The sequence below is a fragment of the Manacus candei genome, unplaced genomic scaffold (assembly GCF_025592945.1).
Source record: "Manacus candei isolate 608988 ecotype Guabito, Panama unplaced genomic scaffold, ASM2559294v1 h1tg000008l, whole genome shotgun sequence".
NCBI lineage: Eukaryota > Metazoa > Chordata > Aves > Passeriformes > Pipridae > Manacus > Manacus candei.
Window position 1 is genome coordinate 16,888,211 of NW_026138056.1, and position 16,833 is coordinate 16,905,043.

Sequence of the window (16,833 nt, forward strand, 5' to 3'; positions counted from 1 at the left end):
AGGTTGTCCCTCACCCCTTTGCTCCCCTGGGCCCCCTCCTTATCCAAGACAGCCCGGCAGAGCGGGGCTGGATGTTCGCCGGTGCGGGGTCGGGGCCGCAGAGCCGTGCCCCGGGTTAGTGACTGGGAGACGAGGCGGGGAGAAGAAGGCAGCGCCGCTGCCGCGCCAAGCCAGCTTGGCAAAGTGGTAGAACCGGCACCAAATTTCTTCCCAATATGGGGGTCGATGTACATTCCCTCTGGCGAGCGACCAGCCTATACCCAGTCATACGGCTGGGAGAAAAGGCAGCCGGGGCAGCCGAGCAAAAGCGGAGGCTCGCTGAGGCGGGAGGGGGGTGGATAACTTTCCCGCCGTGGCATGGGGCGAGAGGACAGCCTCAGCCCCCCAGGACCGAGGAGAGCTCCGCGGGCTCCGGGCACTCCCGCGACCAAGGGGAACACCGCCGCCCCCCGGCGGGCCGGCAGCTCCAGGGCCGAGCCCGGGAGCTCGCTGCCCCTACCCGCCGGGGTCCGCCGGCCGCCGCGGCGGGACGGGCTGCTCTCACCGGTGGTCTCAGCTCACCCTCTCGGGGCCGGTCGGAAGCGGGGCCCGCTCACCGCCCGCTCGCCCCTCTCCGGCGCGGGGGCCCGCCCGGGGGAGGGCTGCGCGTCACCGGATCTGGTGGCGCCGGCAGCGGGGCGGCGTTACGGAGCGCCCCGGGAGCGGAGGGGGCGGGCGGGGGTCCCGGGCGGGGCCGCATCGCCGCGCCTGGCTGCGGCCGCGCTGGCGGCGGCGCCGCCTCGCCTCCCCTCGCCTCGCCGCGCCTCGCCTGGCCGCTCGCCGCCGCGGAGGGGCGGCGCTGCCTCCCCGCACTCCCCCGCCCGGCGCCCCCGCTTCGTCTCCGGGAAGGGCGCGGGGACCCCCACGCTCCCCCCTCGGCACGGCGGCGGAGTTCGAGCCCGCGGCGGCGGCTGGGGCTGGGGTGCGATGCCGTGTTAGCCGGCGGCCCGCCCCGAGGTAGCGCCGGCGGGAAGGATCGCGAGTTGCCGGGGCTGTGGCTGGCACCATGGGCACCGGGCGGGGGGGCGAGGCGGCCGGGCTCCCTGCGCTCCTCGGCTGAGCCCGGGGATGTGCCGGCGCCCGGTGGAATTATTTTGGAACTAGCGCGGAGCGGTGGGAGGAGGGCGAGTGGCACAGCGTTTCACCAGCTGCGAGGAGGTCGTCCGGCTGTGCTGTATAGGCAAGTAAGCGCTCCTTTTCTGTTGCCTTTTCGCTACCTTCTCTTCGTCTCGAGCGACTTTTTTTTTGCAGCCGCTGGTCGCACGCTCCTGGTTTGGAGGCACGATGGTCGGCGGCGCCAGCGGCAGTTCTCAGGGGCTAAGGTGCGGGAGGCTGGTGGCCGGGATTGCAGGGGAGCCCCCTCCAACTCCGCCGGAGTCCGCCGCGGGCATCCCGCCGATGCGGTGCTCCGGCGCACAGCCGGGCAGGAAGCTCCATGTCCCAGCGCTTCCCACTTCTGCAACTCTAAGAGGTGATGCCTTCTTACAGGCGTTAATATAAAATGCCTTCTCCTTTGTGCTGAGCTGTAACTAAATTGTAGGAGTCCCTTAATTGCTTTCTATCAGTGCTTCTTGTGGGAAAGAGGCAGAATGCATGTCAGCCTTTCATACTCACTTATGAATTCAGACAGTGAACCCAGAGTTTTGATTTGTTTGCCTATAACTTTTTTGTGCCCTGCTTAGGGATTTCCATTGAGATGCTCTTGCTGTGAGGTTATGGTTTGTCCAGCCTTGTTTGTTTGCTTACTTTTAGCCTGTGGATATTTATTGCTATACTTGACATAGCCACGAAAAAAAAGTTGACTGTAATTTATTTCAATGTATGGAGGACAGGTTGCAGGCAGGGGACTAATTCTGCTCTCAGAGGAACTCCACTTCAAAGGAGGAGGCCCATGGGGCTGTAATCTCCAGCTAAAAACTCAGAGAGCTCAGAGCAGACCTGTCACACTGTAAAGAATGAGTTCTGTTCACTTTTCAGCAGTGATAACATATAAGCTAAGCTGCCTGCCTTCCCATATCTATGAAACACCTGCCTCTGAAACGCAGGGAATAGATATGTGAATTCTGGGCAGGTTTAGAAGAAGGCAGAACTTTAGACAGTGTTTAATTAAGTTTGCTCTTATTGATTTCCTCCATGTCATCTCTATGAGCCTGAAAACTGCAATCTATTACAGTGACCTTGATGCATGTTGCGTTCTAACATGAAAGCAGCACAGAATAAAAGCATTTACACAGATTTATAGCTAAGGTCTGATGTTTCACTAGGAGCTCAGTTCCACTGACTATGGTAGTTTCAGCAGGGCATGGTATGTGTGTAGGAAATAACTTGCTAATGGTGATGAAAGTATAAGTTGCAGTGTTGGAAACATGTCCTGCAGAAAATGCCAATGTGCATGAAACGTCTGTTGAGTTTTGGATATTTCATTTTCTAATCAGTGAGATCTGAAGCCAAAAGGAGTGTGTGGGTGTGTGTGGCAGTCTTAAGGTTTCCCAGGTTAATGCACTTTGATTTGTCAGCAGTAAGAGATCTTTTTATGCACTGAAATACACTTTTTTTAATAGATAAAATATTGACATGATATGATTTAAAAATGTTGGAATGTCCATACGGTGAACATGTAACTAACTCAAGTTTATAGCTGAATGATAAAGTAAACATTTCCTGTAATGGTTGATGGAGATTATTGAGGGTAAATTGGCTGAGGGGAATGTCATTTGTTTCAGTGCAGTTTACGGATAGTGTTCCTGTGGTTCATATTTCTGACTCTCTGAAGATGCTGTGAAACACAAATAGAATAGCTGTTGCTAGACAGTGGGATGCAAACCTATCTGTTACTTAAAACACTCAGCTTATTCTGCTCATATCAAAAAATATAGTTTGTAGCGAAGTCTGCCTATGGTTTTATTGTAGTAATTCCTTCGTCTGTTGCAGAGTGGCAGACTTTCACTAGGCATGTGCAAGGGAGATCATGAAACACTGAAGCATGCAGTGATGTGGAATTCATTTGGGCTCTGTATTACATTAGAGGTTTCCACAATTAACATAAGTAAATGCTTATGCCTGATTATATAAATAAAAGGAGTTTAAAAATTGTATTAGCTTTGTCACTTCTGATTCATGTTGCAGACCCCTCTTCCTCTTTTTCTTTTTAGTCCTTCAAACTAATCTAATGCTGTTCTCACTCTTTGCCTGAAGAGGAAGAAAACATAATTTAATGATGTATCATTTGGCTTTTGCAGTATCTTGTCCTATAGCTATGAGATAATCTAGTGAAGGTCCCCATCACTGAATTAAAGAACATGGTGCTCTAGACTTTCACTTACAGTCAGGTTTTCACTCTTACGTGGCTGAAGAACCGAGTTTTAGCAAGGTCTGATAGAAAAAAAATAAATGCTTCTTTATCTGTTAGAAACTTGAAAAGAAAGAGGAAGGTAAGACTTGAGGTCTTTAAAGATATAGTTTAGAACATTCACTTCTAGGTTTTTAATCAGAACCCTTTATCTTCATATGTTTTCTTTATCTTTTACTTGATACTTGTCAGAAAGCCTTCCTACATAGTTATATTTTATTTTACAATGTGTGTAGTTCTTAATTTTAAAAATTCAGGAGTGGCTGTCATAGGGTTTGCTGTCAGGCTATTTTAGTATCCTCTTTAATGTTCTGTATCCCACTTAACTTGTATCTTTTGAATCTGAGATTTCCAAAGTACAGTATATTCAACTTTATAGTATGCATTTTTGGGTTAATACTATGGAAAACTCTATAATTAGAGAAGATGTTGACTTGATTTAGAATTTTCAGGGCAAGCTCAGAAATTGTGTTTAATTCCTAATTTTTTTGTGTGTTTACTCAGACATGTTTTTTGGCTTTTTGGGCATAGCGTTCATGAACTGACTGAAATACTTGTAAGCAAAATTAAACACACCAACAGTTAAACAGGATTTTTCTAGTCAGCCCAACCCAGTTGAGTGTGTCATTTCTATTTATTCATTTTAGATTGAATATTGAGACAAACAAGAGCTGTAATCTGCTCTCAGTTCTTCCCTCTGAAGTGCTCAGATAATGCTTGTATTTTAGCACTGGTCCTTGTGCCTGAGCTCTTACCAGTAGTCATTGCCAGGTCTGCTTGCATGAATTGTTAAAAAGATAAGGAGTTGTAGTGAATGATAAGAAACATCAAATGGATTTAATGTGTCATGTTTCTTGGCCCTTGTCATGGCTGTGCTTTCAGTTTAGGTTTCCCGGGGAGAGGATTGAATGTGGTTGGGTTTAATCCCAATGAGAGTCTGCTACATCAACTTGTACCTTTGGCAGTATGCTGTGACACTGGCTCAGCATAATTACACAGATGAACTTCTGTATTTTCCCTGAGTTTGCTTACCATCACTGGAAGAGTCACAAAGCCTTACTGTCGTTGTGGCCTACCTATATTTTCTGCATTCCTGTTGCAGATTTTCTGAGAAAGCATACATTAAAAAACAAAACCAAAACAGATCATGCCTCAAGATCCAGCTATAATCAACATCAGGAAATGCAGTGGAGACACAGCCAGGGAAATTCACGCATATATTTAATTATCCGAGGGAGAAATTATTATCCATCTTGAGAGACTGATTTAGTAGGTGATGTGTCTACTCCTTATGAAGAAGAGGAGCTATGTGATTGCAAACAAGGCTTTTTCCCACTGCACACTTAAGATGTGACTGTCATTACCATTTGAAACTATGAGATTTATCTTCAATAATAAACTTGAATTGGCCAAAAGAGGTGAAATGGTCTGCTGTGTGATGAGTCTGGTTTTGCAGTAGCCAAGGACTGCGTTGTTTCCTGGGGACGTGCTCTCTTCAATTTATTAAAGTAATGAATAGAGGGAAACTAATCAAGAAGAGTGTTTGGGATAAGATTAATTTCATTAATTCTCCAGTTTACTTTGGGTAATGTTGGACAAAACCATGGAAGTTCTTCACTGTGATACTAATCCAAGTGTAGCAGTAGTTTTGACTTACATATGTATAAATGTTCTAAAAGGTGGGATTGGGGTTTTGCATGTGAGGCCAAAACATGGATAAATGATACTGCTGGACACAGTCTGCTGTGCCACTCAGGTACTTCAGAGATAAGGCATGGATGATTAATGGAAGTCTCTGCTGTACATTCCACTATGAAATGTAGGAGGTCCCCCATGCCAAAAGCCAAGTGCAGCTGAACAGAGTCTTGCCCTGAGGATGGAAGTGGATGTTCCAGATGTGGAGTAAAACCTGGAGCAGAGCAAAGTCCCACACTGGTGCTCACAGGGTACTTTTCAACAGCCACTGAAACTCCTGTGTGAGATGTGGTTGAGGTAAAGGCACTGATGTTTTACTGCTTTAGTACTGGCATGGATATTGAGTCTGTGAAAAAACTCATAACTTCAGAGATGCCATGAGTGCAGTTGATTGTTGGCTCAGTTGATTATTCTGCAGGTCATTATCCTCTGGAGCTCATCTCAAGAGTGTTGAATTCTCTGTTTTTGCCTATGAAGTATTTGTCACTTGCTGTTAGATTTCAGTGTTTCTTCCTTGGTCAGGTGAGATTTTGGTTCAAAGATATGCTTTTAAAGCTTATGATGACATCGAGCACTTCTGAAATGTTCATTGCTTGGAGCTTCTGAGATAACATTATCAGAGGAGGAGAAGTTTATTCATCATATTCTTCTGAAGTCTGGCTTTATTTTACTTTTTGTTCATTCTCAATGTGTTTTTTTCAAATAGTAGACAGAGTATTGGGTTTTGTGTTGAAGATGTTAGAAATGACTCCTTAAGTAAATTTTATATTGCCTTTGATCAAATTATTCAAATAGAATTAGATTTAAGTGTGAGCAAATGCTGTTTGAATAAAATAAAACACATGCCTTTTCCCCCTCCACTTGTATTAAATTTATTTTAAAATATACAGCTAAGAATATATATATGTATTCTATAAATATATATGTAAAGAAGTAAGAATGGGAGCACTGTTTCTGACATTCATTTTTCTTCCCCTTTCTGTCAAAAATTAAAGAGAATTTCATCTCATGAGCGATAGTTATCATACCCTCTGATTCTTTCTAGGTGTTCTTTCTGGCCATTTTTATTGAATTTAGTTTAAAAATGGCTCTGAATTAAACAAGTATAATACTAAGATCTTGGAAATCTTTTAAAATCTTTTCAAATACATAATATAGCTGTTAATATTTGCCTTACTATAAAGCACTGATTCTTAATTACAGAATTGTTTCTGAGATGCTTTGCTGTTTCTAAATATATCTTCATTCAAAATTATGTAAGGTAGCTTTTTCTAGTTTCTCTGTATGGCAAGATGTTTTGATTGACTCTTTTAAGAGTTATGAATAATGAACTGTATGTTTCAGCTTCAGCAACACAAATGGACATTGATTTTCTTTGGCTTGCTTTTGACCCCTAAAGAAGTAAAGCCATTAGAATTTTGCTTGTAAAGGAACTCTTTGCTCTCTCTCCTTCATTTTATATATATTATAAACAGCCTTTCAGAACTAATCTATGCTAATCAGGTTTTTTTCAAGTGAAAACCGAGGAGAAAATCATCAGCTCTACAGTTGTCTTGCAGTTCTAGGTTTCATCACACACAGCTGTCTGCCTGTATCCATTACCAGTTGGTATCGCAGCTGTATGTTGCTGAATGCAGCAGAATTCACAAACAGTTCTTCTCACAACTGTTTTAATTGGTTATTAAATGGCAAACATTTATGTGGCAGTATAAGGGTTTGGTCCATGCAGAGTAGTTGTTGTTGTGTAAGAAAACACACGCTGATGCATGGGTAGAGTTCCTAATTGAAGACAGATCTTGAGTAAAAATCAGCGTCAGACCTGTGTCTCTGTGGATTTTAACATTTGGAGTTGCCTTCATTTTCATTCTGTGAGTTATGTGTTTTACTTTTTTTATGAAACAACTGCGTGAATATGGAATGCAGAGGTAAAATGTAAAATATAAAGTATAAAAGGTATAAGTGGTAAAATGCAAAAGTAGTCTTTTGAAAATCAGCCAGAGGAATGGATATAAAAGCAAACTGGTGTTACAAGAGTCAGAGGGGTTAACATGTTATGAACAGGGCATGATTGGGCCTTGCCGGGGGTGAAGTTAGTGGCAGGGCTCCCTGCCTCCAAACTAAGCAACTCCATTAATGGAAGTGCAAAAATAGCTACTCTCTTGCTTTTTCAGCTGAAGCAACTTCTCTGTCAAATACAGCGACATTCATGAAGGAATTTTATTGAGGGAAGACATTTCCAGGCAAAGTGTATAGAAATCATGATAGCATCTGATGATCATCACCTCTTGCCATATTTTAGCTCACTGAGTTAAGGAAGGACCTTCCTGGATAATTGAATGCACAAGTAGATAATTTCTTTCTACACCATGTCATTAGTCTTTCAACTAGTTAATTAAGCAACTGTAGTAATAGTTCATCATATGCTTCTTTTCACCACTTATTGTCTTACGTAGCTGTGAGGTTGCTTGGGCTGTTTTCTTGGGATGTCTTAATTGAAATTGATTAAGTTTCAGTTTATTAATCTGTTTTATGCATCAGCTTTCCTTTTCACTACATTAAATAACCTATTTAACCTCCAAAGAGAGGGTTGATCTTACTGATCAGGAATTATATTCTATTTGTTGTATTGTTCTCCATGTTCTCAATGCTATATACGTTTGTGAAGTTTTCTTTTTAGTTTAGAAAAACCCTAAACCTTCTGTTTTTTGGTAGATGGACTAGAAAGTATTCATTGTATGCTCTGATTAATGGACAAATTCTGTTGTTAACAGTGATTTGATATTGCCATTTCTCACTGTGCTCCTACACATGTAGGAACCTTACTGCCTTTTTTAACCTCTTCATGATGTTACAATACTTCTTTCTGAAATGAAAATCTCAAGGTTAATCTCAAGCATAATTATTCTCCTCATGTAATACATCTTGCATCCAATTGATCGCTTTCTCAAGTGTGAGATTCTGTAGTTTTTTTGTGCTGTGTTTCTGTGTCCATATACAACTCTTTATTGAGACTAATATATAATTTATTCTATAGTCTGTATTTATGGGATTGAGTTCATGATTTTTTCTCTTTGAAATGAGACTTGATTTTTGCTTTTATAGTTAACTCTATAGTAGTTGTCTAACTACAGGAAAGACATTTTTTCTGGGGAAAAAAATTTGGGAAATGAAAAATAAAGTATTTTTGGAATAAGTTTCCTTTTGGAAAATTACAAAAGCATTATCCAGCATCTTCTTTTACTCTCAAGAGCATAAAATGACATAACACTTTTTTTGCTAGCTACTGCATGGTAGTACCAACCACTATGTGTATACAGCCATATGCCTTCTATACAGTTCTTTGACGGCTGCAGAACTCTGAGCCTGAGATCACCAGGAGCTGGGGTCATAAACATCTAGACAGACTGTATGAAAGGAGGCAGTAAAATATAGTGGAGTTGCTTTTTCATTCTTTATGCTGTGATAGAGAGAGGATGTGTATGACCCTTGAAAAGAAGAAAAGGTGAATAGCTGCATTTCTAGACAAAGCGGAGAGAGAACTGTAAGAAGGACAGAAGCAAGATGTTTGATGAGAGACCTGCTGTCCATGTTCTTGAGGGGAAAGTGGTGTTTTCAAGACTGCAATTGTTCAGTAATCTTCAGAACTGCATCCTTGAAATACAGATCTGCTGCTCATATTCTGCCAGAAACATGTTCCATTTCCATATGAGAAATGTCTGGGTAAGGCTGTACCTGTGTCATCGTTCTCCAAAAGTCACATGAATTCCCAATATTTAAAGCAGGAACTCATGTGCAAGAATTCAGGTGCATCCTTAGATGGACCACTACCTTCTGCAGGTCCATTTGTGGACGTAGTTGAGTTGCTTTGGTTCTTTGGACTTTCTGAGATTGGTCTCTAAGTGCATAAGAAGCAACATGAAAATTAGTGAAGTCCTCATGTTGTCTCATGTTAGGAGAGACAAAAAAGTGGTATCATCAGGACTTCTCTTTCTTTTTGCCCTCCAATACATGTACATACATGTATCTCTGTCTCAAGATTAATTCTGTGATAAATTTGGCTTCCTACACATGCCTGTTTTTATAATAGACTCTATATTATTCAAAAGTCTCTGACAACTAAGTGGAGTTACGACCCTCATTTCACAATTCTAATTTCCATAGGGAAATTGTCTATAACAAACAGCTGAAACCAGCTTTAGAGGCAATTGTAAAAGTGTAAAATTAAGATTGTGAGCTTTCTAAATACCAATTCTGCTTCAGAGAAAGTGGATGAGAAGGAGTCTGCTTTCGTGGATCAAGTGTCAATATTGCCTCAGTTACAAAGCAATACAGAAGTTAAACTTATATTCCTCATTTTATGGCAGCAGATTTGTCTTTTTTGGATGGCAAGAAGTATCTTAGATCTTCCTACATATAAGATCTCTCTCTGCAGGCATTTAAAGTGCTGGAAAAACCTCTGCACAAAAGCTCACAAAAATGATGAAGTACTTTGAAGTTTTGCAATTACAGCTAAATGTCACTTTCTGCAGGTTTGTGGCATGTAAATAGCTGGAGATGCTACTACAGGGAAAGCTAGTCCTTTATCTTTAAAAAATACACATCTGTAGTAGTAATGTGTATTTATGAGTGTATAGACTGTTCTATGTGTTCAAAACCTGTGGTCAATACCTATCTGTCTGTTTGTCAAAGCTTTTTGTTAGCTTAAAAAGATCTGATTACATAAATACCATCTTTTATTTGAAAGATTTTCTTAACGCCATCCATCTGAAATACACTCTTGTATTTAGAAGTTATGATAAACAACCTGAAAGCACTCTTTTAAGTACTACAGTGTAATGCTAGTCATTGAAATTATGGTCTCTTATACAAACCAATTATTTTCACAGTACTGGGGCCCATTTTGGACGAAGATTAGAAGCAGTGTTTGACTTTTTTTGGTTTTGACTATGCCGACGAATTCAGCATAGTGAGTGCACATACAAGATGCTCTAGATTGGGAATAATTGTATGTACCAATAACATCTATCTGTGCAACCTTCAATTTAGGATGAGGGTTCCTCTAGAGTCTGTGAATCAAATCTTCAGAATGATGTTTAAAACTCTAAAATAATGGGAAATAAAAATCTATGAAGTAATTTATAAAAATAACGTGGTATTTTGCATGCAGCAGGTATCTAAAGTGAAGGATGCTGCTGCTCATAATTACAAGGCTTTTCAGTCCTGTAGCTGCTGGAAACGAGACACTGTGTGTTGTTCTCTGTATAGAGAAACGGTTCTTGGGATAATCCTCATGGCAGTTGTACTGCTGATTTCCATAGCAGCCTGTATGCAGTTGCTTGGAACAAGAGTGCAGGTGTTTTGTAATAGCATGGCAGGCGTGATGTGTGACTGAATCAGCTCCTTCCTCAGCCATGGAGAGGATGTTCTTCTACCTCACTATCAGTTTTCATCAGGCTAGGAAGCTTTTGATTTACTGAAATACGCAAGGCAGCTCCTGAAGTGTGAAATTACTTATATGATTGTCCCTTCTGGTATCTGGGGCCTTGCTGGAGTGCTCCTATTAAAAGCTTGGACATAATATTTCTGCTACAAGTCAGTGAACATGCCGCAGGTTGTTGCTTGTGGCAAAACTGACTGTTGGGCTGAGTGTTTTGTCCCAAAAATCTTGGGCATTTCTTCTCATTTCTTCTCACCACTGTTACTGACATGATGTCTCTTCCTGTCTCCCATTTTGCATGTTCTGGCTCATCATGCCATTAGCTCCTATGTTTTCAATCAGTCAGCACCAGGAAGGCTATGAACTAGGTTCTTTCTGGCCATCTTCTTGGGTTGTAGCTTACAGGAGAGTATGTGTTTAGTCATGGTTATTTGTAAGATTCATAGTTCTGAGACTTACTTCCTAGAAGTCTGTGAGATCTTCATCATAATAATCCTATAATGTCATGATACAAAGATATAAAAGTATATGATTCAAAGAAGAAGTGGTAAGTGGAGAGCATTTCTTTGTTGTTCATATGTACAGCAGTGACCACAGATGGCACCTTTTTGAGGTAAAGGTGTCATCACGATAAAAGTGACTTGGGTTACAAAGACTGTTATCAACTCAAGTGTAAAACTTCAGGCATAACAGTTGTTTCTGTTTCTGGTTACTGATACATATATACAGAGAATATATTTATCTTAAATTTCCATGAGGCTTGATTTTTGCTTTTCATCCAGTTTTTCCCTGAAGGGATAACAAACTTGGTAATTTGAGAGCAGCTTATTTTGACATTTTTGAGGATCATCCTCGTTAGAGCTTCACACTTATGATTTCCCCCCACAGTATTTCTGCTTTATCCTTTACAGGCTTATGACTTAACAGTGTGCTTCATACATATATGTGTGTATACGTGTGTTTGTAATAGATAAATGTCTACATATGTGTGTCAAATATGATATACTAAGTGCTTGTCAGCCTGGATAGCCCTAGAAATTTTGAAATTTGTAATAAAACCGTCTTTGATCATGAGAACAGCCACATTACATGGGTGGATGTTCTTGTGGCTTCTATTACATCTACGTAAAGTACACAGTGGCCAGTACTTGTACAGGGATTGACCCTCTTTCAGTTAATCTTTCTCAGTCTGAGTACCCTTCCCAAATCTATTCAGAATTACAGGTGAGGATCATCTACCTGGCCCCTTAAATCTTCTCTTTACATGCCTCTGCTGCTTCCTCCTTCCTCACATCAAGCTGAAGCTCTCTTTTGTTTTCAAGCATTTTGTTCAGTAAAGCCTAGTATTAGGTGCTGTATTTAGCAGCTTACTGAGGCTTTTGTTCTTTCCTCCGGCCCACCACTGTCTGAATTGCCTGAAATTTCCATAATACATGTTTTTCTGTCCCATACAAAAGTAAAAATGCTCTACTTGAAAATCTGCCTTTATAACATTCGGTTGTCATCTTCTACTAGGATGCTTGCAGATGGTTTCCATCTGGAACTGATAAATGAGAGGGTTTTTTCAGTGGTTCATTTTGAATAGTTTCGTATGAATAGCTTTATATAATTCAGAGAGATCTTAATGCCTAATTTTTTGAGTAACTGAAATTTTGCCTCTTTTTCCCATTTGCGTGCTGTTAACCAATAATAGAATCTACTGTTGTGTATGAAGGTATCCTGGCACAGGGCATGAAAACAGTATTTCTTGTTTCAGTAACTACACTTGACTATTTAATTTTAGACTATTTAGTATACATTTCTTCAGTGAAATTGCAGGTGCTTGATGTGAATGTTTTTAGATAACTGCCTTTAGGCAGTACATAGCAGACAAGGGCAGAATACATGGAAATTTACTTTCAGCTTGATGAAATGTCCATGTTTTGTTTATGGAGGAGTCTTCATCGTTGGACAGCAGTTGTAGCAGTGATAGGTTAGGTTCCTTGGACTTAGACCAGTTTTCATTTGTTCAGCAACAGAAAATTTGAAGTGTCAAGAGTTTAGTTTCAAAGTACAGGAAAAGGACTTCAGAACAAACAGCTTGATCAAAAGAAATGACACATATCAGTTTGAAGGTACAGTGAATTAGAAAATGCAGTGAATTAGTGAAGAGAAGTCTTACTCTTGAACCCCGATTGTGAAGATGGAAAGTTCAGGGAGAGCCAAAAAAAGATGTGAATCCTGTTGTGCACTGGTTCTTGCCTGAGTCAGTATCATGCTTGTGAAGTGTTGGTGTTGGCAACAAGGAATCTGATGAGTGGGCAGTGCTAGATGGCTGAAAAGCTGACCTACCTCCTCCCTTGGAAAACAGACCTCGGTCATTTCTTATACTACATACTCTCTTCATCAGTTTGCAGTCCAAGAATAACATAGCATAGCAAATGAGCATACTGCTGGAAGAAAGGAGTGATCAACCTGTCTTAACTAAAGAGAGGTGAGTGGGTGTGGTTTGTAGGCTGCTCAGAAGCTGTGTGAATAACTGATAATTAAACTGGTCTGTTATGAATTTTTTCAAATTGTCTTATCTATAATGTAGTGGAATTTTACCCCAAACTTTTCTCTGTGTAATATTTTTTGTTTCTGAAATTTAAGAAAATTTCAAAACTGTTAATTTAAAGCTACTTATTTCAGCTTGTCGATGTCAAGTGTACAGCGTAGAGGGTCTCAACCGTGAACTGGAGCTCTGAATTGGATTTACTCTGTGATCACCACATAGACCTGAGCAAGTCACACAAACTTCTTTTGGTTCATTTATCTCATTTGGCTTAAATTCATACTTTGTGGTCACATGAATGAGTACCTTGAGATTTCATTAATGAATGTTTACATAAAGGTTTATTTCCAGTAGTTAGAAACAGTGCAGGCATATAGTATGCTAGCTATTGATTTCCACGCATTTTTGTTTTCTTAGAATATTTTGCATGATCTCATAGAAAATTTCTGTGTACCTGGTCACTGCTTTCTCTGACCTATTAGGTTTTGGAAGAACATTACACAAACTGGGAAAAGAATTTGATTTGTTGTAGGAACACTGAAAATGGATTTACCTACATCTATTCTTGACATCAATTAAATTTGTTATGAAGTCATATTTGCTCATTTTCCAGTCTCTGTCTTAACTGATACATTGTAAGAAAGAACATTTGACGGTCTTAGAATTCACACAGTGTAATAAGCACTTGAAAGAATCTCTCTGCAAGCATTCTGTCTGTGAATAGAGCCACAACTGCTACATAAATGTATTATTTTTCTACTGTAACACTGTAAAAGGAAAAAGTGGGATATTATTAGAGAGCTATAAATTCCTAAAATAAATTGCATTTTGTTTGTATTTAAAAAACCCAGCTGAACATATGGGAAGTAACCCATGCTGCTCAAATTCTGACTTAAGAAAAATTCCTTTTCCTACACTAGTATTTCATTTCAAAACTACCATAATTCCATGGTCAAATTTGGATATGGATTTGATATGATGTCACATTTTTCCTGTTAAGAGAAAGAATTAAAATAAAACTGAAATATAGAAGTAATTTAAATGAAAGAGGGAAGATACCCTAGTATAAAGGGAATGATACCAGATTACAGAAATGGAATGGTTGTTAATGAAAATCAGATGCTTTGATAAGAAGCCAGAAGTGGACTAGAATGACTTTACCATCATGAAAAAAATACTCATGTTCTGGCAAGGCCTCTAATGTATGAGGCTTGTGCATGTAGAATCAATAAAAATGACTGTGTAAACAGCATAGTACTAAGAGTCTAAGAGAGTTATCCCTTTAAAAAAGAGAGAGAACTGCCCATCGTAGTCCCATCTGTCCCACAGCGCCTTTTCAATGACTCATTCTGTAAGATGAATAAGCAAGCAGGTGTATTAATTGGTGATAAGAGACATTAAACCACTTACAACTTATATTTTGCTATCCTTGCATACAATAGATGTCCATTAGAAAAGACTTCTAGTGCCATTGCCTTTCTCTTCCACATCTGCCTTGCTATCTTAAAGGCAACAACTGTAGTTGATATGCAGACCGCCTCACCGTTAGGGCCGTGGTTTGCTTAATAAGAAGTTATTGTTGCATAGCATTGGGGATTGTGAAATATTTTCTCTTTTAAAGTGAAAATCCACTGTGGTATTGCATGTATTGCGTTTATGTAAATAGCTTTGTGGGCCTACCACTGTAGGACCTCAATCCCTCCACAGCAGTTGGTAATTCTGCAAGCAGTGTTTTCATTTGTCTTTGTTTTACTTTGAGGTGGTAGATTATCTATCAAGAGTAAAAGCTCAAATCCCCGGCGGATGTGTTAGTTGCCAGTTGGATTAATAATGGAGACTGTGCTTGCATAAAACTTTTAGGAAATTTTATTGTCAGTACTGCTCCCATTTTGCTGCAACTGAGTATGGGCAAGAGACTACAGACTCCTAAAGACTTTCAGAGATGTCAGACATGCAAGTATTTCTCACCCATTCACCCTCGTGTGGGCATATACATGCAACACAATAACACAAACTTAATTTTCTTAAGCAGTCAAAATAAAAAAATAATGATCACTATGCCAACATGTTCTTTGGTTTTCTGTTACTCTCTGGATGTTTTGCCTACTGTGTTGTAATTTGTGAAGTACAATTTTGTGTTTATAAAAAATATATTGTGAGTCCTAGTTAAAGCTTATTGTGACCAAATTGGTAATTATGATACAACTGGGAAAGGCAGTTCATTAACAGAGATGGGGATATGAGACATAGGCTTCCATTAATTTGTCTGAGTACTTTTTAAATTATGGCTGGGGGACTGTGAAATTTACTTTAGTGTTCAAAAAATGGGCTAAGAGAAACTGTGATCAGTGGCAGTAGACATTTTGCAAAGAAACTGGATGGATGGATGGATGAAAGGCTTCTGCCACATAATTTTGGGCTCTGCAGTTCATCATTATTCAATCATAAAGATTAAAGCAATTTAGAGCTTAGAAGCTATGAACCAAGAGCTGCCCAACAAAATGTCCAAAAGCACAGGGGAGCCCTGGAAACTGATTCAAATGCACAGGGATAAACTTCCAGAACCCCTATTTGCATTTAAATATTTATTACAATTTTAACTTTTTATTTTCCTCTGACATATGTCTCTCTCCCACGCCAGATTTCCAGTCTTTGAAGGAATAGTAAACATTTCTCTCATAAAAGGAAGTCATTTTGTGCTCTTTCTTTCCTGTGGCAGTGGCAAAGGATTGTACACTGTAATATTTTTACTTACTGATTAGAATTGAAATTTTTTTCCACTATTGAATTTTTACTGTTTTTTTCTTTTGTTTGTGGTTTTTTGTTTGTTTGTGTTGTGATACCTAACACTCCAGGGAATTTTAGATAAATTGTAAAGTTTATTTATGGCTCCTACATTTTTGGAAAGCAGTTGTTCCTAGACTTATTCAGATCCTCTGACAACCATACAGTGCTCTTGAAAATTAAATGTAGCATTCACACCTTCATTTTTAAACTCTGTTAAACAAATTACCCTTAAAACTGAGGGAAAAACATCTCATTGCTAGCAAAATTGGCACAATTTGTAAGCTGGCTTTATGCTTTCTCTTGGTTTCTGTTCAAATGAAAAGTGTAAAATATTTTTGTCTAGCTGAGTGTATTTTCTATAAAAAGTCTAAATTTTCAGTGATAAATTCTAGTAAAATTTTTCTCCTGGCAAAATATTAGTGCATGCATGCTACAGATCCCCAGGAAACTGCGAGCTTTATGTGAATTGGACTTGGGAATACTGAAAAACATTTGTTCACAGGCATTTTTGGAAGTGTAAACCCCTGTATGTCAGTATGGTAAGTGCTTCAGAGATTTTTCATAAACTCCAAAAAGAAGAGAATTACCCAAATATAAAGTGAGGAATGTGGTCATATGTGCTGTTTTCATACATTCTAAGACTGATGATCTGAAAGGCTAATTCTGAACAAATAGTAGGATCAGTATGAAGAAAATCTTGTAAGCACATCCACATAATTTAAAAAATATCTTTTTAACAGGAAGACTTTTTTTCATGTGCAGTACTAAAACACAGTGGTGGATTTACATCCCTTTTATGTCTTCACATAAGTAACCTGTTTTATTGATTATATAATTTATCTTTCTTACATTTTTCATCCTCTTCTAGTGACTCAGTGTCCTTTATATTCAACTAGAAAAAAAATAGAAAAATAAAAATTACTTTTTCTGGGGACATCAACCAAACAAAAGAGAATTGTTGTTCTATGTTAAAGCAACTTCTGTTTATCAGAG

At 39.7% G+C, this 16,833-nt stretch overlaps 2 protein-coding genes across 3 annotated transcripts in view; both read left to right on the forward strand.

Annotated features, from left to right (window-relative positions):
- Positions 1 to 265: 265 nt before the first annotated feature.
- LOC127464151 (translation initiation factor IF-2-like) lies at positions 266 to 981 on the forward strand. The gene has a single exon (XM_051774326.1). It carries the CDS (start codon positions 358 to 360, stop codon positions 976 to 978), a length of 621 nt encoding a protein of 206 aa, XP_051630286.1. The 5' UTR covers positions 266 to 357; the 3' UTR covers positions 979 to 981.
- A 98-nt stretch (positions 982 to 1,079) lies between these two features.
- Positions 1,080 to 16,833, forward strand: part of SNTG1 (syntrophin gamma 1) — a 338,500-nt gene continuing 322,746 nt past the window's right edge. For both annotated transcript variants that reach the window (XM_051774281.1, XM_051774288.1), the window contains exon 1: positions 1,080 to 1,223. The gene's annotated coding sequence lies outside the window, so the exon portion shown is untranslated. The remainder of the gene's footprint in view (positions 1,224 to 16,833) is intronic.

Excerpts from the sequence above, each read along its gene's own strand:
- LOC127464151 (XM_051774326.1), top strand. The coding sequence starts at position 358 with ATGGGGCGAGAGGACAGCCTCAGCCCCCCAGGACCGAGGAGAGCTCCG.